Consider the following 27,198-nt stretch of genomic DNA (forward strand, 5'->3'; position numbering starts at 1 on the left):
TTTTTTGGGGGACCTTGATTAAGCTGTATTTGAAAATAGATATCGACCTCGGCAAGGAAAGATTCCCGATCGCAATTATGCACAGAATAAAATAAGGATATGAGTGACGCAAAAAAAATTAAATAAGAAAGTGAGGATAGGAATCTCGTTCTCATCTCTTAGGCTGAGGTCGGATCGAACTTTGAAGGATGAATCACAACCAAATGAGATTCATCTCATCACTTTTTTCCATTTTTAGTTCCTTTTTTGTTTTTTATGCAATTTTCTTTGTTCCTTCAAGTTGAAGAGACGAGAGCGACGAGTCCAAAGCCCAAAAGAAAAGCTATGAATGATGTCATAATTACTCGCCTGTATTCCTCCTCTTAAGATAGCTTGCTCATTGGATTATTGTTCTGTAAATATGGTTCAATTTCTTAATTATTATTTTTCAATTTTGTAAATTCCGTGTTTTAATAAATTTTTGAAAAAAAATCAAGGAAAAACTCAAAAAAAAAAAACCCTTGGAATATAGAAAATTTTTGATTGGGTCCTGAAATAGTGTAAATAACAGAAAGGGTTAATGACCCAATCTGTTATTTGCAAAATCAAGAGGAATTGATAACTTTATCTTCATTTTTATTCATTCACTATAATGATTTAAGGAATTATTATAATGATTTAGACGTTACCTAGATTCGTGTAGAAAATAACTATTTACTTTTTTGTAGTCAGAAATACCCCATGAGAAGTTTCACTGTGAATCAGTATAACTAATCATGTCATCACTTTTGCTTAGCTAGGCATGTGAAGGTATCTTGTTATTAACTACAACTAATTACGTAATCACTAGAATAGTGTACGCGTTACCTAAATTCGTTTAGAAAATAACTACTCATTTTTACTTAGTCAGGACAAAGTTATCAATTCTTCTTGATTTTACAAATGATAAATTGGGTTATTGATCTTTTCTGTCATTTATACAATTTCAGGACCTAATTAGAAATTTCTTATATTCTAAGGGTTTTTTTTTGGGATTTTTTCAAAAACCAAACCAAAAAAACTTGTTATGTTAAGAAATATTAAAATACAGAGCAGGTCTAAATAGGAATCTTGGAAGTTACTTTTTGTTATGCTTGATGGTGACACGCTGGTTCTCTGTCACCGGGCATTTCTACTGCTAGTATTGTATTTCGTGGTTGCTGACACTAGCTCTCCTCTCTCCCTCATCGATTATGATATTGGTATATTAGGTTATCAATCCGGCTTCATTTGATCAGCATCCAGTCTAGGTGTTTCTGCCTTGTTTTTTAGTTCTCTTGCATTTGATCAATCCAACGGACGGCTTTTGTACTTGGGGAAGGTGAAGTGGACGATTCCGAAGAGGCTAGAATCCAGGTCGCAGATTCTTCTTACCTCTCTCTTTCTCTCTCCCGTTGCGAGTGGCTGCAGCGGCCTATTTTCATGGATCCTGAGAAGGTAGAAGAATATCGATGCTAATTCTTCCAATTTTATTGCTCATCAGTGAACACACAGTCTCTTTCGTTCTATTTTTGGTTTATTACCCCGCCTAGTTGAGCTTGAGATCTTTCATCTTTGTGGTTTAAGAAAATCCTCCTCCGCCTAATTCATTCTGATTTTTTTGGTACGGAAGCATGACCTAATCAGCATGTTGGCAACTTCCGGTTACATAGACTGGTTTTGCTATCCAATATCTTTACTGATGACTTGTTGACGGCTTTGGACAGGACAGCCTGTGAAGGTGGAAGTGTGATATTGCCTCAAGCTTTGCCTTGTTGACTTTTCAGTGGTGAAACTCCAAATCGTATCAGTTTGGGAGCTGAACTTTCTGTAATTAAGCGGAAGAAACCGTGACATGATTATGGGAGACAATGTTGTGTCACCCGGTGCCTTGCTGGATCCGTCCATAGATTTTGATTACATGGACGAACTTTTCTCGGATGGATGCTGGTTGGAAACCGCTGCGGATGGATCTGATTTTTTGCTGCGAAGCCCTTCTGCGTCCAATCCCCTCTTTGACCCATCATTTTCATGGCCTGCTTTGGACACTAATGGGCATGTGAGTCTAGAACAAAGGCAGAGTCCATTTATTGACGACCACCAGGAAACACGAAATAATACTCGATCGGTTGGCAAGGGCAAGAACATGATAGATGTTGCTGATGCCTGTAATCCGTCTGAAACTCGTTCAGTTGAAAGCTCAGAAGTTGTTAAGAAGTTGTGGATTGGACCTATGGCTAATCCGAGCCCTGAATGTTCTGTATTGGAGAGACTAATTAAGGCTCTTGTGTACATCAGAGATTTCAATAGAGACAAAGATATGCTTTTACAAATATGGGTGCCGGTTAATAAGGAGGGTGGGAGGATTCTTAGCACTTGTGATCTTCCCTTCTCACTTGAAAGCAGCAGTCCGAATCTAGCTAAGTATCGAGAAATCTCTGCCAGATATCATTTTTCAGCTGAGGGGTATTCTAGGGGGTTGATGCCTGGATTGCCTGGTCGAGTTTTTAAAGAGAAGGTTCCTGAGTGGACTCCCGATGTTCGATTTTTCAGGAGTGATGAGTACCCTCGAGTTGACCATGCTCAAGAGTATGATGTGCGTGGATCTTTAGCACTTCCAGTCTTTGGGCAGCATAGCAACGTTTGCTTGGGTGTTATTGAGGTTGTGATGACAGCCCAGCAGATCAAGTATTTCCCTGAGCTTGAGAGCGTTTGCAAAGCACTTCAGGTTTTTCTCCTTGCTTTTTTCTATCAAAATTTTGTTTGGGTATCACTTTTGGAATGGACAAGCACATGAATATCCAGAATAAACTTAAGCCTGAGGATTTAGACTTGGCTAATTTCGATGTGCTATATTTTGTTTCCTGAGGCATAAAATGCATCCTACCTTATTGCTTTAAAATTTCTTTTATTGCTCTCTTCGACCCTTGTACTCACATCTGCCCTGGGTCCTTGTTTCGATGTCCATATCTTTACAGTAATTTTCTGTTTTCCCTCTTGTGATATAATGGTCTGTTTTTAAGTATTTCATTATAAATGCATATGGCATGTCTACTTTCTTCTCAATCAAGTAGTTCTTCAGCCAAATTTTTATAATGATGATCAAAACTCAAATTAATTCCACTTAAGTGATTGGAGGCAAGTTGTTCATTTGCAGGCTGTTGATCTTAGAAGCAAAAATATTTCAAGAATACAGAATGTGAAGGTAAATGGAAAATTATCTTAAAATACATTGTATTGAACATTTCCTTGATTTGGTGATGAAAACTGTTTTCATTTTAGCAGGCATGCAACAATTCCTATGAAGCTGCACTGCCTGAGATCCAAGAGGTTTTAAGATCGGCATGTGAAATGCACAAATTACCTTTAGCTCAAACTTGGGTTGCATGTATCAAGCAAGGCAAAGAGGGGTGCCGGCACTCAGATGATAATTATCTACACTGTATATCTCCTGTTGAGCATGCTTGTTATGTTGGTGATCCTTGTGTCCAGGCTTTTCACGAGGCTTGCTCTGAGCATCACTTGTTAAAAGGTCAAGGAGTCACTGGTGAAGCTTTTTTGACCAATCAACCATGCTTCTCAACTGATGTAACTTCCTTTAGCAAGATAGATTATCCACTGTCTCATCATGCAAGGATTTTTGGGTTGCGAGCTGCTGTTGCTATACGCCTGCGAAGCATCCATAACAGTACAGATGACTTTGTACTCGAGTTCTTCTTGCCTGTAAATTGTTCTAACAGTGAAGAACAAAAGAAGATGCTCACTTCATTGTCTATGATTATACAAAAGGTTTGCCATAGCCTGCGGGTGATAACAAATAAAGAATTGGAGGAAGAAACCAGCTTATCAATTGATGAAGTGACAATCCCTGCAGAGAGTAGATCTGCTAGGATGGATTTCCAACAATGCAGGAACGTTACTTCACCTGGCACCAAAGAAAAGTCAAATGAGGCTTTGACTAGACAGGTGTCTAACCTGAGTCAGCAAGAAGACTCTATTTTAAAAGGAAACCTTGACTATGGTTGGGAGTGTTCTTCTTTTGGTGAGGGTGGCTTACCGATTGCAGGTTTAAGTAAAACGGGGGACAAAAGACGGACCAAAGCAGAGAAAACAATCACGTTGCAAGTTCTTCGGCAATATTTTGCAGGAAGCCTAAAAGATGCTGCAAAGAATATCGGTGGTAAGTTTTGTATTTTTAGCCTGTTTCCATTTGAGGCTATTGATCTGGCAAGTGCAATCACTTAAGTTGAATGCTAGTTCATTGTACTCAATCCTCGATTTCTTGCTGCACAGTCCTTTTAAATATCATGATTTTCTGTTAGTCACTTACTAGTACGAGCTCTGGCTACATTCTCAGATAGTCAAAAGTGCAGATAAGCGTCTGCTATTGTTTTATCATTTTCTTTTTACCCCCGCAACTCTACTAGAATTGTCATTGAAAACATCTTTTGTATTATACTTTTCCAGTTTGTACTACAACTTTGAAAAGAATCTGTCGCCAACATGGAATAAAGCGTTGGCCTTCTCGAAAGATTAAAAAGGTTGGTCACTCCTTACAGAAACTTCAACTTGTCATCGACTCAGTTCAAGGTGCCTCTAGCGCTTTTCAGATAGATTCTTTCTACTCAAAGTTTCCGGAGCTAGCATCTCCAAATTTGCCAGGAAGCAGCTTGGTCTCAACTTCAAAGCAAAGTGATCTTCCGAATCCATCAAGCTCAAGGCCTGATACTGGCTTGCAGAGCCCAGAAGCGCCCTCATCTTCATGCAATCAAAGTTCCAGTTCAAGCCATTCCTCTTCCAACATGTCAGAGTTACAGCTTCATGCACAAAATGTTAGAGGGGGAAAAGTTCCTAGGGTTAGAGAAGATTCTGGTGATGGGGCTATGAAGAGGATTCCAAGTGAAGTAAGGCTAAAAAGCTTAAGTCAAGATACAGCAGAGCTCTTGCCAACATCCCAAAGCCAGGAAATACTTTGTGAACCTGCAAAACCTGTGTTGAAAAGCAGTCATAAAGAACATCAAAAAGAAGATACTTACAGAGTAAAAGTCACTCTCAGAGAGGAGAAAACCCGGTTTCGGATGCCAAAGAGTTGGCATTATGAAGATCTTTTGTGGGAAATTGCTTGGCGATTCAACATAGACGACATGCGCAAATTCTATATCAAGTATCTGGACGATGACTCTGACTGGGTTTTGCTAACATGTGATGCTGATTTAGAGGAGTGCATTGATGTGTGTCGACATTCTCAGAGCAGTACCATCAAACTTTGCCTTCTGGATAGTAAATCATAGTATCATCTATCAAATATGTCAGCTTGTGTTGCAAGTAGTTTGTATTGAAGGACGATCTTGATTATTTTTTTTCCAAGAGAATTATCTTGGTTATATTACATAATTTAATATTACAGGGGCTTCCGATATTTAAAGCTGTGAGCAGTTGCAACGTTGGTTCACCTCAAGAGCTGAGCTTACGTGGTAACAAGACTACTCATTTCTGTAAATATTTAAATATTCAACTCTATGTCTCGTTTGTTTCATGGCATCAAAGTGTATATGCAATGGGAATGAGATAAACTATCATGCATGTATTCCACTTTCCTGTTCTACAGACCTCATTCACTGCCTCCACTTTGCACAAAACAATGTTGTTTCATTAAGCCTAGTGCAATCTGCACCATCCTTTCCTGTGAGGTATCATAACCATCCACAGTTTATCTCCCTCCTATTCCACTGAAGAGGCCTTGTTGAGGAAGCACCTCCTGCAGTACAATGGAGACACCAAGCGCCCTCTCATCCTCTGATTCGGCTTCTCTTCATATGTGATCCTCATCCTCCAATTCAGCTTCTCTCCATTTGCAATGGTCATGCTCAGATTTGGCTTCTCTCCATTTGTGATGGCACCATTGATATGGCCTCCTTCCAAACATCGATGGTGAGACTTGCTGCTTTTTCTAGGTTATATGTTTCATTTTAATTACTAATTTTTAACTACTTTTGCTTTGTTAAGAATCACCTGCAATTTTGAATTGAGGAAGTGTTTGTTATAGGACTCGATTTATCCTCTTAACTTAAATGGTTGGATATTGACGAAGGCTTGAATTAACATCAACTGTTTTAACTTATTTTCCCAGGTGGGTTTTGATTTTGTTTTGGAGGGATTATCCGTATCTAGTTCACCCGTGGAATCTGTTGTGGTTTATTATCCATAAATGATCCTATAGGAGCTTATGGAATCAACTGAGGTTTCAGAAAATGCAAAAATGGACCTTTTGTTCTAATTTGCAGCTACTTTCACCCCATAGCTATCTAACATCTCATTGGCTGAAGCACATTGTGTCCTTTATTAAAATTTACCTGCCTTGTTTTGTCTCTCTGTAAGATAAACTTCTCGTTCTATTTTTGTGATTACTATTAGGTTTTCCTCACATTGCGTTATTAGTGGATCTTATCTTCCATTTGTGATATTTCAAGTGACCATAGCTTCCTCCTCTATAGAGAATCTGTCATAATTATGTAAGTTGCATTAAAACATTTTCCTTGGGAAAGGATGGTAGCATGTGTTCAAAATCCTACGAAACTATCTAAAAATGGCCAAGTTTATTCGTAATAAAATAAATATTTTGCCTTGATGACCTGATTGGATAAGATCATTCGCATATTGCTCTTTTGAAAGGAAGTAAACAACTAAATATAACATCAAATATCTGTGTTCGAAGCAATCAAATACCAGAAACACGCTCAGTCAAAGAAAAATAAACCATAGCATTGGTCTGCAAATCATAACAAAGTCCAAGCTTCTGTTATTCAACTCGTCTCAATTTTTTTCGTTCAACTTTTTGTTACTGCTGTATGAAGCTCGGTTGGAATGCAAAATAATGTTTAAAGTGACAAAACCACGATCCTAGTTTATGACGAATTTCTTTGTTACTAATTGTTTCAAGATGTTTTTCCTTTTTGTGCAGATGCGTTTGCGGACTAGCTGCAGCAATCAACTTCAAGACAAAATCATTCGCATTTGAAGAAACCTGGTTGCTGCAAATTGTATTATTTTAGAATCTATAGTTCATATGATCATTTGGACCATATGAAGAAACCTATTTGCTACAGCTTGTATTCTTTTAGGTGACATTGTTCTAATTTCGTTATGCAAGACAGTTAGGAGTTACGATTATTTCAATTTGAAAATGTTAGTCAAGGATTTATATCTCTTCTCTTGGCTTTGACTTTTTGCCTGTTTATAAAGGTAGTCAGTGAAATATTGTACCCACAAGAAAAAGAAAATTCAATGAGTTATATGGAATATTTACCATATATTTGCCAGGTTTCCAATTTATCTCTACATATGAGACCTAGTTGATTAATGTAGGGAGATTAAAAAAAACTAAAAAATTACTATACAATATTTATATTTATAGGTTTTTTTTTTAAAACTAATTTGCCTAGCTTATAAACAAATATATAATATAATGATACATACAAGTATTTAAGAAAGATGATGGGTTTTGTATTAAAGATAAGAGGTGGTCAGTAGGTTTCTGGATGAACAGGCTATTCTTTTGTGGAGGGGCTGTTCCTATGACCTAACAAATTTCAGCTATTCTTTTGTGGAGGGGCTGTTCCTATGACCCAACAAATTTCATTTCAATAGTACCCTTCTTGTAGAATCATATGGAACCATTTTAGCTGAAGTTCCAATTTCCAAGCACCACCTTAAATATATACAGGTCTGCAGTGGCACTATCCTCAGACTCCTCTAAGCACTCCTTTGTCCTTGTTAAAGAACGTGGGGTGGTTTCATTTTGTTCAAGCTTGATCCTTGCTTCATTCTGAGTTCCAAGGGACATCGGAAGCACTTACTAGCTACATGCAGTTTAATTGGATGGAATCATGAAGGTGAGCGAATAAAATACTAGAACAAAATTCTATAAGCTCTCATTTCTTTTAAAGTTTAGTCTATCTTTCTTAAAGTTTAGTCTAAAATTCTATAAGCTCTCATTTCTAGTATAAAATACTAGAAATGACTGGGCTCACACAAGACCCACAACTACAATTAAAGTTTAGTCTATCTTACACAAAGCGACATATAAGCTCTCATTTCTTTTAGAGAATCAACGTCAAAATTCTCCTAATCTTTTTTATTTTGTTTAAACTCCCCTTTCTTTCTTTTTTAATATGATCTTTCTCTGTTTTTATTTTTTATTTTTAGAGAACAGAAAACTGACTACAAACTATCCGAAACGCATAGCATCCTTCCTGACAGTGTCGAGAACACAGACATTATTCAAATTCATGAAATGTAAGGCTGATCTACCAATCCCAGTTCATCATGCGCACTATTTCCTCTAAAATCTGATCCTCACTGCCAGCCAAGCCACTATCATGAACCATTTCAACTAGCTGCGAGCAATCCGTCTCGACTACGATATCCCTGTAGCCCTCATCCCATGCTAATTTCATCCCCCATAGTACGCCACAAGCTTCAGCCTGCAAACTACTCCCGCCTCCTATGTTAAAGAGGAAGCCACCAAGGACTTGGCCACTATGATCTCGCATTACACCGCCACAAGCTGAACCGAGGCCCGCTTCCACAGATGTGCCATCGACGTTGACCTTAACAATGCCGACAGACGGAGGGACCCAACTATCGCGTGAGCCCGAATTTCTATTAATATGATCTTTCTACTTTCGAGTATCCGGTGCGTAATCGATCCGGTTGAATTTCTCTGTGTACTTCTTTTTGCAAAAAGAAAAATAATAATATGCAAGTTCTTATAATTTTACCTCAATTTTAAATAAAATTTTATAATTTATTTATTATTAAACCTTATAGTTTTCTGAATTATAGATATTATTCAATATACTCATAATTTCCTAATTTATAAAAGAAATTGCATTACAAACTGATGATGTAGCTTTCATTCAGCCTACATTTGGATTAGTTCTGTCAAATAAATCTAAATAAAATGAAAATTAACTTAATTGCACATGGATGCAAGACGATGATTAGGAGCATAATGATTTTTATCTTTATGTTTACAACAAATAAATTTTTTTCCATATTTTCTTTTTAAGAACCTCTTCTATATTGTATCTTATGACAATTTATAGGTGGCTTGGTTGGCATTTACATGAACTCTAATTAAAAAAAATCAAGTAAAGCTATAGGAATTGAGGAATTAATTTTTTTTATAAAAAAAAATAGCAACTAGGAACAAGACCAGGCCACATCGTCTCCTACTCGATAATGTAGTAAACAAAAGGTGAACTGAAAGATTGCTGTATCAATTCGGGCCAATAATCAACAAGGCACTTCATGGCAACTAAAAGCAAAAGATAGGGAAGCTCATGCATAAATGGGGGATGAGATAGTCAGAGGAGAGGGGAAAATGGAAAATAACTATCCTTTTGTCAGTTATAATTATCATACAAGTCGTTGATATTTTTTTTATTTTCTAAGTAAACAAATTAATCACTACTCCCTCCGTTCCTTATTATAAGAGACATTTGATCCTTATGGCATGTTCCTATATATAAGAGACACTTAAAGTTGTTTTTATTTTTTGTGTTGATTTCCTATTTTACCCATATTTATTATCTCCAACTCACACTCTCTCTCCTTCCCACTTCTCTTTCTTTTAATAATTTAATTGTTCTCTCTTATGCTCTCTCTCCTTATTAATGTGGGTATTTTTGGAAAAAAATTATACTTTTTACACATTAATTGTTCTTAACTAATTTTAACTATTTTTTTGATCAACGTACTTCGGTTATTTGTCTCTTATAATAAGGAACGGAGGGAGTAATACATTTCATGAATTTGAATAATTACTAATAAGTCATAATGAATTAGAGAATAATTTGAAAAGAAAATTAAATTACTCTATTGCCTTTTGATCACTTTGACGTATTTAGACTTTTGATCTATTTAGCCATTGGTGTAGATATGACGTTGACCGATGACCGGCCAATATTAACTGGCCATTAAACGGAAATAATTTTTTATTAAAATATTAAATACTACCTCCAATTCTAATTATAAGACTTTGTTTGTAAGTCTACAAACTAGGTCTTATAATTAAAATTGGAGATAGTACAAGTTAGGGAGAATTCCATAAAAAAAAAAGTTTGAAATTATTAAATCCCAAATCAAGTTTGGTAACAAGATTTTATTCGATTTTCATAACATTAAACTTACAAATAACAATAAATTTTTGTTGAAATTCCTCTTTTGGATTTTAATCATTTTAAATTTCTTTTTGTGAGATTCTTCCTGTAAGTTGACCTCATTAAATTGACAAATAAACATTTAAGAACTATAAGTCAAGCTATTCATCCAATATTAATGAGTCAAACTAAGTTATTTACAACTGATTCGGTGTGTTTTTAAGCACAAATTCTGTAGGCTTGAGCATAAAGAAAATGCCTCCTTTTAATTTCTTATAATTACTTTTTTAACAAAATTCATTACTAATAGAAGAAATATAGATGGATTTAGACTGTTATCAGAGCGAAATTTCAATAAATTACTTGTAAAAATGGTTAAAATTTTTTTGAAAGAGTATGTAAAATTTATGAACTCATGCAATAAACACATAACTTATAAATATCACAGGTTAACGTTTAATTGTGTAAGATTACTGTAAATAAAAATGATACTTAAAATATTATAAAAATATATAAGATCGGTTGTAAACGACTTAGTTCGACTCAAATATCGGAGAAGTGCTTATAAATCACTACCAAATTAAAAACTTGTGAATCTGTGGAAAGAAAATGCACAGGATGCTTGTAAATTAGAGAAGTTTGCCAGTAACTATTAAAAACAGGCACCAGTAAGTTCCGATGCCAAGAATAACTACAAGAACTCTTGTAGTATGCCACTTGGCTACTTTTTAATTATCATTTGTCATTTGTATCTTTTTTTAATGTTTTGTTTTCAATTCTACCCCATTTAATTAAGGAAGAAACATGTAAAGGTGAAGAGAGAGGGGATGAATGAGAAAAAATATACTAGTATTTAATAAGGATAAAAGTGAAAGATTTTATGTATTTAATGATATCCTTGATATGTGAGAAATTACTGCAAGTGATAATTAAAAAGGACTTGTGTGGAAGCGAACAAATGTGTATTTTTATTTATTTACTACTGCAGGCAGAAAAGAAAGGTCATGAATTTTGTAGTAATTAAATGCTTATTTGGAGCTACTTGCTATGATCCTATTTATAAGCTTCAACTTTAGAAAAGAATGTGATTTATTTTATAAGCTTCAATTTGAATTTATCTTAACATTTAATGTGTTTTTTTTTTCAATTTTATCCTTAATTATTTCTCTCTTGTCATATTTTTTTGGACATTCTTTTTTATTCTTTTTCTCATTTGTTATAAAGGTATATTTAAAAACAAAAATATGTTTTTAACCTATTTATTATTTTTAACTAATTTTAACTAATTATTTGTTATTTACAAATTAGTTATTTAAAACTTATAATAAAGACAAGATGGAGTACTTAATATAAGCACTTATAGACATTTTTACACAAGGCAAGAAAACTTATCTTACATGGTTATCTTCCATTTAGCAACTGAAAAGTTACTTGCTCCCATCACCATGCCCTAAAATTAGTACTTTGGCGTGATTCGAACTAATAGCAGTCGATTTTGGAAGCCGAAAAGAAAACAAAAATAGTGGGCATCATTAGCTGAGATAACTGCGGGAAATTCGAAGCGGAAAATAGAGATGTTATCATGCAACCGAGCACGTTATGTTGCAGTCCAAAGTACAAACATACTCCTATTGTTTTGAAGAAACATGCCCTCCAACTTCCAAACACGTTATCAAATCTCATCCCAAGAAAGGAGATGAGCTTCCCTGGTAAGAATGATAGCCAGCAGGATATGCCATTCCTTACATAACAATGAGAAAAATAAATTTCCCATCCCCACACTACACCCATCCTCTGGTAGATGAAGAAATCCAATCTATCTCCTTCACTGACTTTTAATTTCTAGACTTGGGAAGAGGTTTTAGCATCAGCACTTTCAAATTGAGACATGAAATTTATTCATACAAAACCCCCAGAAATAACCTCATAACCATTAATATCATTAGAAAGTAATATCAGGACAAGCTCAAATTGTCAAGTCACAGCGTTCATGAATTAGTTCTACGAACTGAGTCTTTAATTATCTAGAAGCACACGAACTTTGTGAATCTAGGGCGGAAAAAGTACCAGATTAGGCCCTAATTTCTATCCCATGCGCAGACCCATATGGAAAAATTTTGCTAGCACGCAGAGAACATAGATATTTTGATTTGACCATCCCGGGAAATTGACTGTCAATTTTGCAAATAACAAGGCTTTGCTTGAAACCCATACACAATGTCTTTATTTCTCTTCAATCTTTACATAATTCCTAAGAAATTAGAAAAGACCCAAATTTCTTATGATGGTACATTAATTAATGTGCATTTTAACTCGCATGGTCTTTATCATAAGGAGATCAATCATTAGAAGAGCTGAGAGCAGCAACAACCGACCCTGTTGTTTCCAAAGTTGATGCAACATCGGGATAGTCTTTCCATGAGGTACTGATCTTCAGAGATGGGTAAAGCCAACTTTTAACCGATTCCACAAAGGAGTTTGGGTCTAGGTTGAAAATGGCTTCCCAATCAACTTGCAGACCCTGTGGGATGTTTCCTGTAAACTCCATATTGGCAGCGAGCAATAGACCCAGCATAACTACAAATCCAATTGCAGCAGATCCTCTAGACAGTGGCATGAAGTTATACCTGGGAAAAAAGGGTTTAGTTAGATTTACAGAACCAACTTCAAATGTTCAAGATAACGGACACACGTTTTGATGATCGCATACCAGTAATAAGTCATCCTTAAAATGGCATCTCTCACGTTTTCAAGCACGTCAAAATCCGTAGATCCAAAGTTTTCACCACAATAAGCATTGCAGAGAGCCTGATCATACCCAGATGCAAGGTAAATGTCAATTTTAGCAACTTGAACAACAAATAAAAATGAGATGAAACAGAACACCGCCAGTAAATTTCTAAAGTTAGACAACTTTTGTTGAAATGTTAATGGTGAATGAATTATGAAGTGATAACTTCGATCACTGGTAAAGATGCTAAAGAAAAATTCTTCGCTAACAAATCACATAAATGGTGATATAAAGGGTATTTCTATCAGCTAAATAAAATACTACTTCTAGTCCTAATTGTAAGACCTTGTTTGTAGGAGGTAATATTAAATATTGTTTATTATGACTGACATACCTCCCAAGCCACTGCCATTTCTGTGTCAAAATCTTCCCATCTTGAAGGTGTACTGGGGGTTTTAATGGCAAAATCAAAACCATGTTCGCCCCTGAAAAAGCCCAATACAAGATATAAAGAATGTAAATCATCGAATAGAAGGAAATGGGGAAGAAAATAACTTGACTTTTCACAAAAAAGCTTGGTACTTACATTTTTCCAATGGTTATCCTTGTCCCTTCAAGCTGCTTCCTGAAGAAGCATAAACACCCGAGAAGTAAGCATACACAGAAATTGTTTCCTAGATATTATTTACACTATGCAGACTTACCCTTCAAATGCAGTACTGTTGCACCAAGTAGCCAACCAGAAATCCTCACCAACAACACTATGAAGATCAGCGCACGATTTTGCAAGCATGATCTGCACATTAAAAATTAAAATTTCCATTTTCATAGGAGCATTGACTACAAAAATATCACCAATCAAACATGTTATCATGAGCAAAATAAAATATAAGATCTACAAGAGAACATAATTAAAATCGGTAACAAAATAAGCAATACAGAATCCTGATCTGATTTAAAAGTGATGAATCCCTGAGCTTGGATTGTTATGAGATGGGACTTCATGTTTCAATCAGTAAATTGAAATCCCATGCTAATTAAAAATTACGGATTATATATTCAATATTATCTGATCTTTTTGGTGTTTAATACACCTGATAAAAAGGAAAAGGAATGGTCATTGTGCTTTGGAACTTTCCACACAATGCGCACAACAACCCTGTCTCCTGACAAGGCTGGTTTAGGTTCTTTATGCCACTTAAATTCTCCTCAAATGCTCAACATGCCTCCAGAATCCACGTCTAAAAAGCATAGTACTGTAACCAATAAAACAAGTTATTCCTTGTAGGTGCAACATTGATTTCGTCACTCCACAAATTAGTGGCACAACAAGAGATGTATTGTGAGCATGAAATTCAGAAAAGTAAACATTTTCCAAAGGTGCATCCTTTGGGATCACCAACATGAACTCGTGATGTTACAGCAAGAAAGCACAAAAGATATCAGACAAAAATTTAACATCTCACATCTTCTAATTTCCCATCTTTGGAAAGACTGATGATCTCATCTGTTTTGCTGTACACATATGATCTCTCCTTCATGACAGTCTTTGCAACATTCAATGTCCTGCATAATTAGCAAGTTATAAGAAGTTCCTAAGCCAGTAAAGTAATTTAGAATATAAATAGGCTTTTTACCGTTCGTAGTGAGGGAAATAGCGGACAACTTTGGCTTGTCCAAGAACCAGAGGTGTGTGAGAACCAAATCCAGGGTTGAATTGTTCACTGCAGTGTAAGTGAGCTAATTGGTGTTAGAAATCCAAGGAAAGATTAATTTAATCAGGACAAGTGATAATATACAGAAAAAATGGGAATTGTAAGCTTAGTCTACCAAGACCTAGCAAGAACAAACATCAACCACATATCTAATCTAACTAGTTTAGTTGTGAACCTCTTCTCACGAAACAAAGGATATAATTTAGCATAGAAGAATATTGTCTCCTGACATTCGTATACTTTGTGCGTGTGTTTTTTTCACACTTCTAGTTCCTCTAACTCCCATCAATATTAATTTTCATTCCTCTATTTTCGTTGCTCTCTTAAGGTCCTCAAATTTGCCGTCAATTCAGCTTAAGTTCTAAACAAAGATAACACCCAGTACGAGCTAACAAAACATTATATTTCCGTCACACACATAAATGTACATGCAACAAATATAAGGACCAAACGGGAACAATTGAAAGAAAATGGCCTAAGATCGAACTCCATTACATATATATATACATACACACATATAAGAAAAAGAACTATGACTGAATTGCAACAATTACAAGCGAAAGTGCCATTACACCAATGCATAAGTGAGCTCATGCAAGGTGCCCTATCAAGATATCAATATGACCCGAAGGGACATTAGATTTACAGAATCTTACATACCTAGGAATGATCACATTCTAAGGATTGGTGATCCCACAAATCATGTTCCTAGGAATGTGACGTTCCCAAGTTTGGTTCATCATAAATTTTCTAGGGAATATTTTACCACATAACAAGAAACCCAATATATTCATTTTTGGATCATATCTTTTTTAACAATTACATAATATTTTATTATCATCACCACCACATGATTTTGCTATTTAACAGAGATATATGTATATATATAGTATCAAATAAAACACTCTCTCCATATCAATCATTTTTATACAATATGTATTTATTATAATTAAGTCCTCATTATTTATCTAGCCAAATGTTTGATTTATAGCACATTTTTTTATTTATTTCACCATTTATAATTTAGCATAACTTTTTAAGTAATATTTATTATCTATTATTTATTGGAAAGTATCTGACGATAAGAAGGGGAAAAAAATATTGTCATTTCTAAAAAAGTTAAGGTGCAAATTTGCCTTAGAATTTTTCACTCAAAAGTGCCGGGCAACAGAAATATTTTTGGGTGCATATGCAAAAAATAAATAAAATAAAATAAAATTCAAAGAAGCATATGCAAAAAATAAATTACTAGGTCCAGTTTCTATAGGGCCTGTTGGGATCAAGATCTCATGTTTAATTGTAATTTTTACAGTTATTCTCAATGTCAAAACTGGGTTGTGAACAGGCACCATGAGAATTTCGTCAAGTTAGAAGTAGACGGCTCGGTCTTGTCCAATAGAGATGGCGGATGTGGAGGAGCTATTTGGGATAGAGAGGGCAGATGGATAACTGGTTTCAAATGCAAACTCACCAAGGTTCCACCAGCAAGAGCAGAGCTAATTGGCATTATTTATGGCCTTAATCTTTGTTGGGCCAGGGGCTTTAGGAGTATTCTTTTGTTTTCTGATTGTATAGAAGCCGTGAATTTAACGATTAAGGGACTGTGATATTAGTCATCCCTTTAGAGACATAGTAGGGGATAGTAAGATACTTTTCTACAGGGATTGGCAAGTTTTGATTAACCATGCCTTTAGAGAAAACTTAGGCATTGCTGATTTTTCAGCCAAGTCTTCATATACTATGGAGGGAGACTTTTGTACTCTTCATCAGCCGCCACCTCTTGAACAGGAAGAGGAGGAGATTGATGATGAGATTTAGCCTGCTGCTGTTGTTTTGTACTGACCTTTAATGAACGCAGTTTTCATTCCAAAAAATATAAACTGCTGAAACAAAACATGGTTTAATTGCCACATAATATGATCTACTGGAATCATTAGCCTAAGATGAAATACCTTAGCTTGTTAACCCAAACAACGGGGTCACAGGGCTCAGAAATCTGTCTCCATCTAACAGCCAATGAATAAACACCTTGCCATGACATGGACCGGGAATATGATCTATCATCAATGATGCTATATGAAGGTGTTTCTAGGGCACTGCTTGTGCTACATCCTGCACCTCCTCTATTCTGACTAGCAATTTGAATCCTCTCCCTTCTCCTAGACCTTTTGCCATGCTTTGAGTTGCTTTTATTCGAGTATTTCCATTGCATTTGCAGGGATCGCCAAGCTTTGGACACCTTTTGTGCAATTTCAATAGCAGCAAATCCAGCCATACGATGCTGGTAAAAGGGGGAAGAAAAAAAACATTAGCATTCTGGTAGTGACAGCTCATACAAAGATAGTATTAACATTTTGAGAATAGCCACAACCATTGACATTATGGACCAAAGCAAATTAGCAAGCATCATGTTGGATACTGGTTTCAAATAAAACTAAGGAGGTGTTTGGGAACCTAGAAAAGTGATTTTAAAAAGCACTTTTTCACAAAATGAGACAAACTCCTCCATATATTTACTTCATATACCGTAAAAGCACTTCTAAAAACATGATTTGATTTCCATCCACACACCCGTTAAATTAGATTGCAAAACTCAGCATCGCTGCATGTTAACTAAGATTGTATAAAGACTGGAATCAAGGTCAATAAAGAGAATAATGCATTAGGCTCTAAAAAGCCGATGACATTATCACCTAGGGAAAAAAATTGACAATGAATAAGATATCACTGAATGAACTGCTGAGCAAATGACCCAGATTCCCAGAGATCATAAGGGCTGGACAACTATGCCTTTGCTCAGAAGATGGCATAGCAAATAGTAAACGATGATGCCAAAGGAGTCTAAAATAAAGATACAATTTACTGCATCAGGATATGAAAGCAACAGCATCAGGATTAACTATAAAGCTTGCCTATCAACAAACAAGACAAGGACTAAAATTAAATCTGGCCCAAAGTCAAGGACCAAGTCTGTGAGTTCTGGAAAAAAGGAACACCTGGTTTATTTCCTCCTAGATGTTGACCAACAGAAAGGTGGTACCCCTCCTCTTACCATAATCCACTTAATCATCTCAATGGGATCTAAACAAACAACCTCTCTGCTGGAATACCATTTCTCAGTCATTTAGATGCCCACTTGGGGACCCAAAACCGTTACTCAGAAGTGAAATGAAATAAAGTTTCATGTAAGTTTATCAAGGCCCCCCCCCCCAAAAAAAAAAGCAAAAAAAAAAAAAAAGGCGATTTGTAATTTTACATTACGAGATAAATGGTGGTCCTAAAGACAAAAGGATTTAGGGGAAACGAAAGGGAAATAAATAAACGCAAATAATAGCCATGATATACAACGTGAATAAGTTTACCTGGCGTCTATTAGTTAGGAAACCCTGGCAATCATACTGGATTTTCTTGCCAATGGAATCTGCAGCCCGTATTAGAGCAGCTTTTTGCTTTGTAATGGCAAAATCTTGCTTTCGAAGCTTCCACTTTTTTAAAGATTCACGCAAAGGAGGTTGCCTATAAACTTTTTCACATACATCCTTTGGATGCAATTTCTTGCACCAATACTCCTGAGAGTCATGAAGAAGCGAATGAATATTGTGAAAGTGGGATCCAAAACATTCAAGACAAAGAACTAGCACAAAATTTTTTTAGTGCAATTGAAACTTATGTCATAATATGAACATGCTGAACTTTTATTTGTAAAATTCACAATAAGAAGCCCTGAACAGATCTAGGCCAACAATTGAATAGAAATTAACTTCAGAATAATATTAAGGGAAGGAAGTTCTCAAAACTCACATTTTTTATGAAACAAAAGTTACCACTCAGAAGCAATGCTTTGACTTCTCTAATTGAACTTGTACAAATGTCAAGCATGTCATGCAATTGCTCACATAACTAAGCCCCGTCACATGAATTTTATCCCCATGGATTACGCAGAACCAATATTATAGGTTAGGCAGATGAGACCCGCTCACTCCAAGTCCCTAATTATGTGGAGAGCTTTCAACTTGAGGGTTATAATCCCAGTACTTTGTCCTCAAAGGATGGGATGCGGCTACTTCCACTACACATTCAAGTACTCAATACTTGAAGCACTAGAAGTTCACGAGATAGTTATGGAATTGAGGGTAGGACTCAAGAGAAGATACGAGATAGGATATTCTGATACAGTCCCCAGAGGATATAGCCACTTGGCCCATCCACTTCTCATCCTCCCCTTTCTCAAATAAGTCATGACATGTCTATGCCCATCAGATAGCCCACGGAGGAATAACAATGCAGAAGAGGAAAGAAACTTAAGCAAAAATTCATACAGTTACCTTAAAAAGTGGATCAATATCCCCGTCAATATCAAACCAGCAAAATTCACTGTTAATCTTTGAGGCTGTGTAAAGAGCAATCTCTTTCTGCAAAAGAAGAAAAGCTTGGGCTTAACATCGCAGAACCATGTTTAAAATGGGTAAAACTAGCAGGAACCATGCTAACTCCAATTCCTCATTATCATATAACATCACCAATTTAATTTCATTATTCCCTAAAACAAAGAACATAACCAGTCAATATACAACGCTCAGTGAACTCAAAAATAAAGGGAAACAGGGGCGTATAGCCGTATAGGTGGCTCTTAACACAGATATACATAACAAATAAATATGAGGATGAATACAAAAGAAAACAACACCACTTTGATGCCAAAAGAAATCTGCCAGTTCACATCAACATGCTCTCAAATGTGTATATCAGACCACTAGTGGAGCTTCACTACTTAATGCAAAATGACAAGGACTAGTCTAAGCTTGCCAGCATTTCTTCAGCATAGGAAATGTCATAATGTTCTGTTCGTTATCAGACAAATCACAAACCTGATAAAAGGCAAGGCACTGGAGCACAAATTTTTCCATTGAATCCAATTCCAAATCAAGTGCAGCATCGTAATCCTTGACCTGTGACCGTTAAATAAAGTTATTGAACCAACAAATGTAATCAGAATTTGATAGAAACCTGGAACTCCGGAGTTCCCTATGTTGTGTGCCTTATTAAGGGTAAAAAGGAAAAAGAATAGAAACAACTACCCCTCCAGTTGTTATAGCAGAGGCCCCACCAAAACCCATATCTTGCCTACCTCCTACTCTGCATACTCCCTCCCTTTATTCTTTCTCTGGAATAGCTTATTTTTAAACATTCACCATTTAATTACACAGGTGCACCTTCCATTTTTAAAGGTTATAATTTTGCCATTGATGGCCTATCAAAACTCGAAAACAAAAAGTTTACATACAGCCTCTTTGTATTGTCCAACAGCATGGAAGCAGGAAGCTCGCAGATATAAACTCTCAATGTTAGCACCATCAATGCTCAACCCTATAGTCAAATCCTTGATAGCCTTCCTGTCATTTAAATCAGTAAGTAAAACAAAGGATTCCAAATCAGCGCATGTTAGGAAAGTAGAAAGTATTTGAAACTAATTTACATGGACTGAGGATGTTATTATAAATTCAAAGCTATCAACAAATCATCATAGTCTTACCAGAAATCGCTGGCATCCAATCATACTATGCAATATATATCTCTAAACTCACAAAATGCAGTTCAAAATGGCAGTCACTGTCCCTTAAATCCACCATCAAATTAAAATATAGAAATAAATTATATTTAGAACTACATGCCTTGAGACTTCCAGAATACTTTCACTGAAGTGCGTATATTTTCCTACCCAACCATCTTTTCCAAGTTAAAAATAATTTTAAAAAAAAATACTCTGAATGTGGCAAAGGATCCCATTTCAAGCAAAGTAATTTAAAAAAAAAAAAAACCAATTATTTCAAATTCTCCTTAGCCCCTATTGCTGTTCTTAACTCTCATTCTCATCCCCTCCTAGAAAGGTAACATTTTTCTTCACGTTCAACCATTCAAATATGCTTACCAAACAACTTATAAATCTTCCACTATATCTCAAGATTTCCCTTACTACCGTCCAAGGACTAAATCATCAAGACTTGTGAAAGCTCTGATCAAGTAAGGAACGATTTTGTTGGTTAAAAAATAAATCTATTCCATATATTAGCAGGTATGTTGTTTTAGATACCTGTGCTCTCCCATCGCATGGAACAACAGACCACGCAAATGATAAGCCTTTGCAAACCTACCATCAAAACCCAAAAGCAATAAGAATCAGCCCACTTAAAGTACGTTGAACAGGCACAATGTGCATATGTGAGAGAGACAAGATATTGATAATAAAAACAATAAGGTTCACTCACAACTATATCCAATCAATTTTCATTAGGAATAATTACCTCCCATCAATTTGCAGCACATGATTTAGACATTCCTGAGCTTTTGTTGGCTTTGCTAAATCTTGATAGAACTGCAAAAAATACATATTCATAACAAAGCTAGCAACTGAAATCATCTAACAGTAACAGGAATAGCTCGCAAAGGCACAGATATGTACCTAGTAGGGGCACGGGAATATGGTATTTTTTTCAGTGTATAGGGTATGGATATGGCAATATACACTATTAAAATAAAGAATTTTTTAAATATATACGACAATTTTCACAACAATCAACACAAAATTAAATAACAAATGATTCCAGATATAATTATCAAAATACTGATTAAGCTTCATAAATCTAATACGATCTCAATGTTTATAGAACTTCATTAAAACTGAGATTTAACTTGAGGTCCCTAAAATTCAGAGTTAAAAATTTGTACGCAAAATTACTATATATCCCCTTTATTTGGGGGGGAGGGGGATGCTACACAATACTTATTTAGGAGTAACAAGAGAAACCAATTAGAATCGGTACCAATTAGGTATCTGATACAGGTATATCTTCAATCCAGAATCACCCATGCTTCATAACATACAACTTGTTTAAGCAAATGTTTAAATGTGAACTAATATGCCTATGGAATAACTACTTCCAATCGAGTGAACTTATGACAAAGAACGAAGCAAACAGAAATGACAGAGACACAAGTACTAAAAAAAATGAAAGAAAAGAAAAAATGATTAACAGAGATGACAGAGAGCATAGGAATATATAACAGTTTACATCTTAAATCAGAAAATAAACTGTAGAAAGATGAGTTGGGTTTGTCAGAATCAAGCTTCCATCCAAGATCAAAACTTCTAACTGCCCATCCCTTTACAAACAAAAGGTTCAAAGATACCTGAGTCAGATGTGCCCATGCTTCAAGGAAATTTCCATCTAGCTGAAGTGATTTTAAATGTGCTTCCTCAGCTTTCTTATATTCACCAACTGAAGATAATGCTAAACCCTGGAAGAGACTATATTAGCTCAGAGAAAGAATGAAGACTTCCTCTCGAGCAGAAAACCAACACCAGATACCAGAGTTAATGAGATTTTCGATTTTAAAGTTTAACCTAAGACCCACCAGATATGTGTAGGCAGACTTGTTATCCTTCTCTAGCTTCACACAAGCTGAAAGGTCCTCAATAGCAGCATCAAACACCTTAAACTTGAAATTAACAATTCCTGCATTGAATTTTATGATAAACACAAATTGTTCAGTTCCTCAGGCTACTCTTTCTGAGGAAAAATCGTAGGCTCAGTGGTATGACCAGATTTACAAAGAATCAAAGTTCTTAAACATGAAATCCTCAATGAGATGTCAACAAAAACCAAGGGCATGCAGACAAGATGTTAGATGAGTACTTAACTCGAACAAGATTATTTTTAAGGAGCTTAGCAATAACCTGCTTTTTAAGTAAATGAGTAGTGCAATTTGCTCAAGTACAAGAAAATTGCATATACAGGTCTCAATAATTGTTCAAAAATTTACAGATATCACCTAAATTTCCATAGGAATGTCATGCAAATTCATACTGGGCTTCCAAGTTCATTAAATTTCTATCCACTCTCTATAAATGTAGAACTTGTTCGAGCACAGGATGCTATGAATGCTAAAGACTACAAATTCAGGCCATATAAAACTAAGTTCCTCTATCTTGATTTCTAGGAAATCCCACAACATGTGCGTGCGCACGTCTCTGTGTGCATAGAGATAGAGAGAAGCATGATTGATGGACCAGGAGCAACCAAACCAGCCCAAGTTCACCATAGAAAGAAAAAGACAAGCAAGAGCGATGAGTTCACAAGGAGAGGACAAAATTTTACTGATTCTGACAATTATAGTGGAGGGAGAATGCATTGAAAGCATGTCAGGACAGCAGTCAAGAGTACTAGCCTCTTAAAAGCTGACAAGGGTGGTAGTGCTCCTGCGTGCTTGCTTCTGTTTTCTTTCATTTCCATGTTCTCTTTTCAATGTGTTTAGGCTGTCATTGCTGTTTTTTTTTTTTTTAAGTGTTACCTCCTTCATTCTCTCATTGAGATTGGGTGAAACCTGGATATATTGACTTAATATAATATATTTTATAGCATTCCCTTCGTTTTTAACCCTGGTTCCCAGCTTAAAACTTAGTTTCCATCAACAATTCATTTTTTTTTTTTCAATCATAAATCAATTCTCCATGCAACAAAATTTTGGGCGGGTGGGGGAGGTGGGGGAACTTGGGGCAATGATTCTACCTCTCTCATGTAAGATATCTGCTGAGTTGGGTTCAAACTCTAATGCCTTGGTCAAGTCTTCAATAGCCTGAAGCAAAGAGAAAAAAGGTTGTCACGTTTATGGATTGTTATATCTGCAAGAAACATCATACAATACTTGCAAGAGTGGCACCACAACAGGTATCGAATGTTTTCTTCATATTTTAGATTTCTTTTAGAACAAAATCCAACATCTCATTGCACACGGAAAGACATGAATCCATCACTCTTGCTGCAGTAGTTTCAGGCTAACAGAATTAATTGTCAAAAAACTTAACTAGAAGCCTGAACTTTTCAGTCAGGGGTGGACCTAGAGCGGGCAAATTGTGGGCAAACCCCCCCGGGAAAAAAAAAAAAAAGAGAGAGAGAGTTGCCTATAAACAAGTAAAATATCCATCTGACGCTATCCCCCGAAAGAGTATTCTTATTCAGCAGCCAAAAAAAAAAAAAATTAAAATTGGAATGATGCCCAGCAACTAATAAGCGATGCAATATCAACTCACTAGAATATCACTTCCCTTTAGAGCAGGAACACTCATCCTTATAAATGAAGGACCAGATAATAGATTGGGTCCGTTGAAATCAGTCTTCCTTCATTTTTTTTTTTAAAAATAAAAGTACTCTACATATTGACTATAAAATAGATTTTATAAAATGAATTCTAAGAATAACCAACAATGTTCTCACTCTTACTATTTCACAAGATTCATTTCTTTTATTAATTCTTTAATTCTTTAATTATACCATATAATTATTGTAGAAATGCAATTTTATAATGATGTTATAACAAATATAAATGATGACTTTTTTCTAGTCAATAGTGTTGCATATATAGAGAAAAAATTACCAAAAGAAATGGATGAAATTATAGAAAAGTTATGCGCAACTAAGAATCGGTGAATATTATTTTTGTGTCTGTCTGTCTGATAATACCTGATCACCTTTGTCATATTTTTTATATCAAGATAAATATACTTATTCTATATTCTGGAGCCATTAACTCTATATGATTTTTTTATTTTTTTAATTTATATTTATTTTTATATTTAATAAATGTTATTATTTAAGTAATTAAATGATGTTTTTCAGTTTTGGGTTCCGTCCCTGTTTTCAATGATGCAATGCCAGAACCCGTACAAACTTAACACCATAGTTACAACAAATACCGGATATTATTGCAATTTTCTATAATAAAACTAATCAATTTTATGAATTACCAAAACAGTGTTGCCAGACACAGTGTGAAGCCTTTTTTAACTTGGAAGCTAAGATGAATAAGAAGTCAAACGGCAATCATATGAAGGTAAAATTTCAATTGACAGAAATTATGATATAATAACCAAGTTAAGTCATCCTTCACCTCAACAAACTCCCCCAACGCAGCCCGGGCCTGACCTCTCCTTTTCCATGCCTCACCGGCAGCTGGATTACATTGTATAGCCTAATATATACATCATGTAAACTATAAAAATAAGGGAAAACGCCCATATCTCTCTATACCTCACAGAAAGTATTTGCTTCAATACCTTAGTAAAATCAGCTATAGCAGCATCAAGTTCCCGCTGAAAGGCATATGCTGTCCCTCTTCCTATTAGAGCCTCAGGATATTCAGGGTCCTCTTTCAGGATCTGAGTATGGATGGAGACAAGATTACAGTTGATTATATGGAAGGAAAAAGAAGATAACCGCTTGAAATATATAGAAATGATGAGTAAATATCACTAGTGAGGATTGGACCTGGTCAAAAATGGATACTGCATGACCATATTTTCCTTCATTAACCTGCAAAAGGCTTTGAAATGTTAAGTAAACACCTCAATGCAGTTACAAAGCATCTGTCATACAATTATAATTATAATAACTAATTAAAAGCATGACACAAACCTCTGCTATACCCCTTGAGAGTCGAAAATCTACACTGATGGACTTTGACTTTGAAATCCGAGCGACACAAAACTTCTTATTTCTCCTTCCTTCATCATTTATTTTGAGGGAAAAATTTAACTTATTACTTGGCTTTCTAAAAATTTCCGTGATGTCAAATGAGTCACTATTTGTAGATACTTTTTCACATGATTCCGAGGTGTCACTTGAGTCATTACATGATTCAGAATTATAACTCAACTTATCAAGAATATCAGGGCTTCCATTAGCTTGATCATCAAATTTATTTGAGTTCCTATCTTCATCATGTAATTTATTTCTTGAATCAAATTTATCATCTCGCTTCAGGCAGATCTCAGATGTATCAGTAGCAATATCACACAATTCACCAGGATTGCTCAACCTATCTTTAGTATTAGAGTTTTCACTTAAATTGCTGCTACTGAGAGAAACTGTTTCAGATTGAAGCATGGAAGCCCCCAGTGCTTCATGCTGTATGTTGCAGCCTTGTTTTTCTTTTGTCAAAAGTTCTTCAAGTTCTAGCATCTGCTTCAAATCTGCAGACTGATGCAGAGCATGCTCATAGCCTTGCTCCCATACCAACAGAGCATCTTCTTTCTTCCCCAAAGCAGAGAGCGCATGACCTAAATGGCAGAATAAAACCAGCATAAGTTCAAATGATGGGACATTCACCTATCTGTGCGTGAGAAAATTCACTTAAACTTCCAATGCAAACAAAAAGATTGCGCCACCATAAATTGTAAATATCATGAACAAACTCAAGTGATGATATTTCCAACGTTATCATTATTAGCCAGTCATCAACCACGCTAACTCTCAAGTGAACCTAAATCATCACATCCTTGATGCTGCAGTGATTTAATCATTTCATCAATAACAATTATTCACCTATTTAACTAATAATGAAAGATCGCTTATCAGGAAATGTCAAGAGAATAGAAACTACACCAATCTCGCCACCAGATGAAGTGAAGGGTGACAGTAAATTTTAACGTATAGCACAGTAGAAAATTGGCTTGGCACACAGAATGATCCTCACTCCGGGGAACTTGTTCAATTATAAATTTAAGCATTGATTATGCTGAGTTAGCCGCAGAATGAATTAAAGCATAGATAACGATGGGGCAAGAAAAAGCAGTCAAGGCAACTGAAAACTTGCGAATAATTGGACACGAAGAGAAACCTTTGAGAATGTAAGCTTGAAGACGCGCAGGGTCAAGCTGAAGTGCTCTGTCGCAATCCTTGATTGCGTGTTTATGAAGCTCTAATCGGCTGTAACAAAAGGCTCTGTTGCTAAAAGCAACGTTGAGAACAAAAATGGCACATATAATTAGTTCGCAAATTCACGATAATTAATCGCGAAAAGTGAAGATCAATCGAGCAACAAATCGAAGAAAAATGGAGCTTGAAGGAAGTGTGATACACACCAGATGTCTTGGACTGCAGAAGACTGAGAAATAAGCGAATCAAGGATACGAATGGCCTTGGACCACTCCTTGGAGCTGCAGAGCCTGGCCAGCTGAACTCGCTCGGAGATAGCAGGAGCCATGGGTAAAGAGAAAAGAATCGAGGTGCACGGATCAGAAGGCTGAGCTTGTTGTGGATTACAGGTCGTGCTTCGAAGTTTCAACTTTCAACGGGTCCAATTACGATAGATTTGGGGCTGGAGACAGCAAGGGGTAAAATGGAGAATCTGACGGTTTGCCCGGAGCGCAGGAAAGTAAGAGGAAGGAGAAAGCGAAAGAGAAAAAGAAAACGGCGTTAACTGACGCCAAATGGGTTATAATGAAACAATGACTAAAAGAGGTGTTTTTAATATAAACTAAATTATAATTTTAAAAATAATTTTATAATATATAAAATAAATATATGGAGCATTTGGGAAACTTTTTATGATATTTAAATATCTCCAAAAATTAACTGTTTAAGTAGAGGAGGCCAGGATTTTTTTAAAAAATAAAAATAAAAAACTGTCTCAGGTAACGATCGTCACGGAGACAATTGGACTGGGCCAAAAAGGCCGAAACCCCGCATACGGGCAAGTTATCAGATTCCGTGAAACACTTTCCCTCGTTTTTTACATTTATTTTATAAAAAAAAAT

The 27,198-nt window shown here is 35.7% G+C and overlaps 2 protein-coding genes across 6 annotated transcripts; one reads left to right on the forward strand and one right to left on the reverse strand.

The window, feature by feature from the left end:
* Positions 1–1,194: 1,194 nt before the first annotated feature.
* Positions 1,195–7,321, forward strand: LOC114751838 (protein NLP5). 4 transcript variants are annotated; one of them, XM_028940524.1, is made up of 7 exons: positions 1,195–1,455; positions 1,725–2,725; positions 3,155–3,202; positions 3,280–4,177; positions 4,465–5,471; positions 5,606–5,928; positions 6,959–7,321. In XM_028940524.1, the coding sequence occupies exons 2-5, from the start codon at positions 1,853–1,855 to the stop codon at positions 5,286–5,288; spliced, it is 2,643 nt and encodes an 880-aa protein (XP_028796357.1). In that variant the 5' UTR covers positions 1,195–1,455; positions 1,725–1,852; the 3' UTR covers positions 5,289–5,471; positions 5,606–5,928; positions 6,959–7,321. The 4 variants fall into 4 exon arrangements, with proteins under 4 accessions (XP_028796357.1, XP_028796355.1, XP_028796358.1 ...); XM_028940522.1 differs by having other exon boundaries at positions 4,465–5,928; positions 6,959–7,320; XM_028940525.1 differs by having other exon boundaries at positions 3,283–4,177; positions 4,465–5,928; positions 6,959–7,320.
* A 4,946-nt stretch (positions 7,322–12,267) lies between these two features.
* Positions 12,268–26,779, reverse strand: LOC114751831 (suppressor of RPS4-RLD 1). Of its 2 annotated transcripts, none has more exons than XM_028940514.1 (23): positions 26,524–26,779; positions 26,280–26,389; positions 25,076–25,719; positions 24,929–24,973; positions 24,718–24,819; positions 24,552–24,632; positions 23,174–23,240; positions 22,020–22,120; positions 21,795–21,902; positions 20,909–20,979; positions 20,698–20,754; positions 19,891–19,999; positions 19,475–19,555; positions 18,932–19,018; positions 17,969–18,175; positions 16,559–16,887; positions 14,529–14,615; positions 14,358–14,457; positions 13,596–13,687; positions 13,478–13,516; positions 13,286–13,376; positions 12,871–12,968; positions 12,268–12,787 (listed from the first exon to the last, which is right to left on the reverse strand). In XM_028940514.1, the coding sequence occupies exons 1-23, from the start codon at positions 26,643–26,645 to the stop codon at positions 12,499–12,501; spliced, it is 3,117 nt and encodes a 1,038-aa protein (XP_028796347.1). In that variant the 5' UTR covers positions 26,646–26,779; the 3' UTR covers positions 12,268–12,498. The 2 variants fall into 2 exon arrangements, with proteins under 2 accessions (XP_028796347.1, XP_028796348.1); XM_028940515.1 differs by having other exon boundaries at positions 26,280–26,383; positions 26,524–26,657.
* Positions 26,780–27,198: the final 419 nt, after the last annotated feature.

The sequence above is a fragment of the Neltuma alba genome, unplaced genomic scaffold (assembly GCF_004799145.2).
Source record: "Neltuma alba isolate B1F8T4 unplaced genomic scaffold, ASM479914v2 tig00007130_pilon, whole genome shotgun sequence".
Taxonomy (NCBI): domain Eukaryota; kingdom Viridiplantae; phylum Streptophyta; class Magnoliopsida; order Fabales; family Fabaceae; genus Neltuma; species Neltuma alba.

Bases quoted from the DNA above. Each gene is read 5' to 3' on its own strand.
- LOC114751838 (XM_028940524.1), top strand. From the start codon at position 1,853: ATGATTATGGGAGACAATGTTGTGTCACCCGGTGCCTTGCTGGATCCG. The intron at 3,203-3,279 runs GTAAATGGAAAA...TTTTCATTTTAG, and splicing joins CAAGAATACAGAATGTGAAG to CAGGCATGCAACAATTCCTA. The intron at 4,178-4,464 runs GTAAGTTTTGTA...ATACTTTTCCAG, and splicing joins TGCTGCAAAGAATATCGGTG to TTTGTACTACAACTTTGAAA.
- LOC114751831 (XM_028940514.1), bottom strand. From the start codon at position 26,645: ATGGCTCCTGCTATCTCCGAGCGAGTTCAGCTGGCCAGGCTCTGCAGC. The intron at 20,980-21,794 runs GTATCTTTGAAC...TATTTTTTGCAG, and splicing joins CATGGGCACATCTGACTCAG to TTCTATCAAGATTTAGCAAA. The intron at 14,458-14,528 runs GTAAAAAGCCTA...CTAATTATGCAG, and splicing joins TATTTCCCTCACTACGAACG to GACATTGAATGTTGCAAAGA.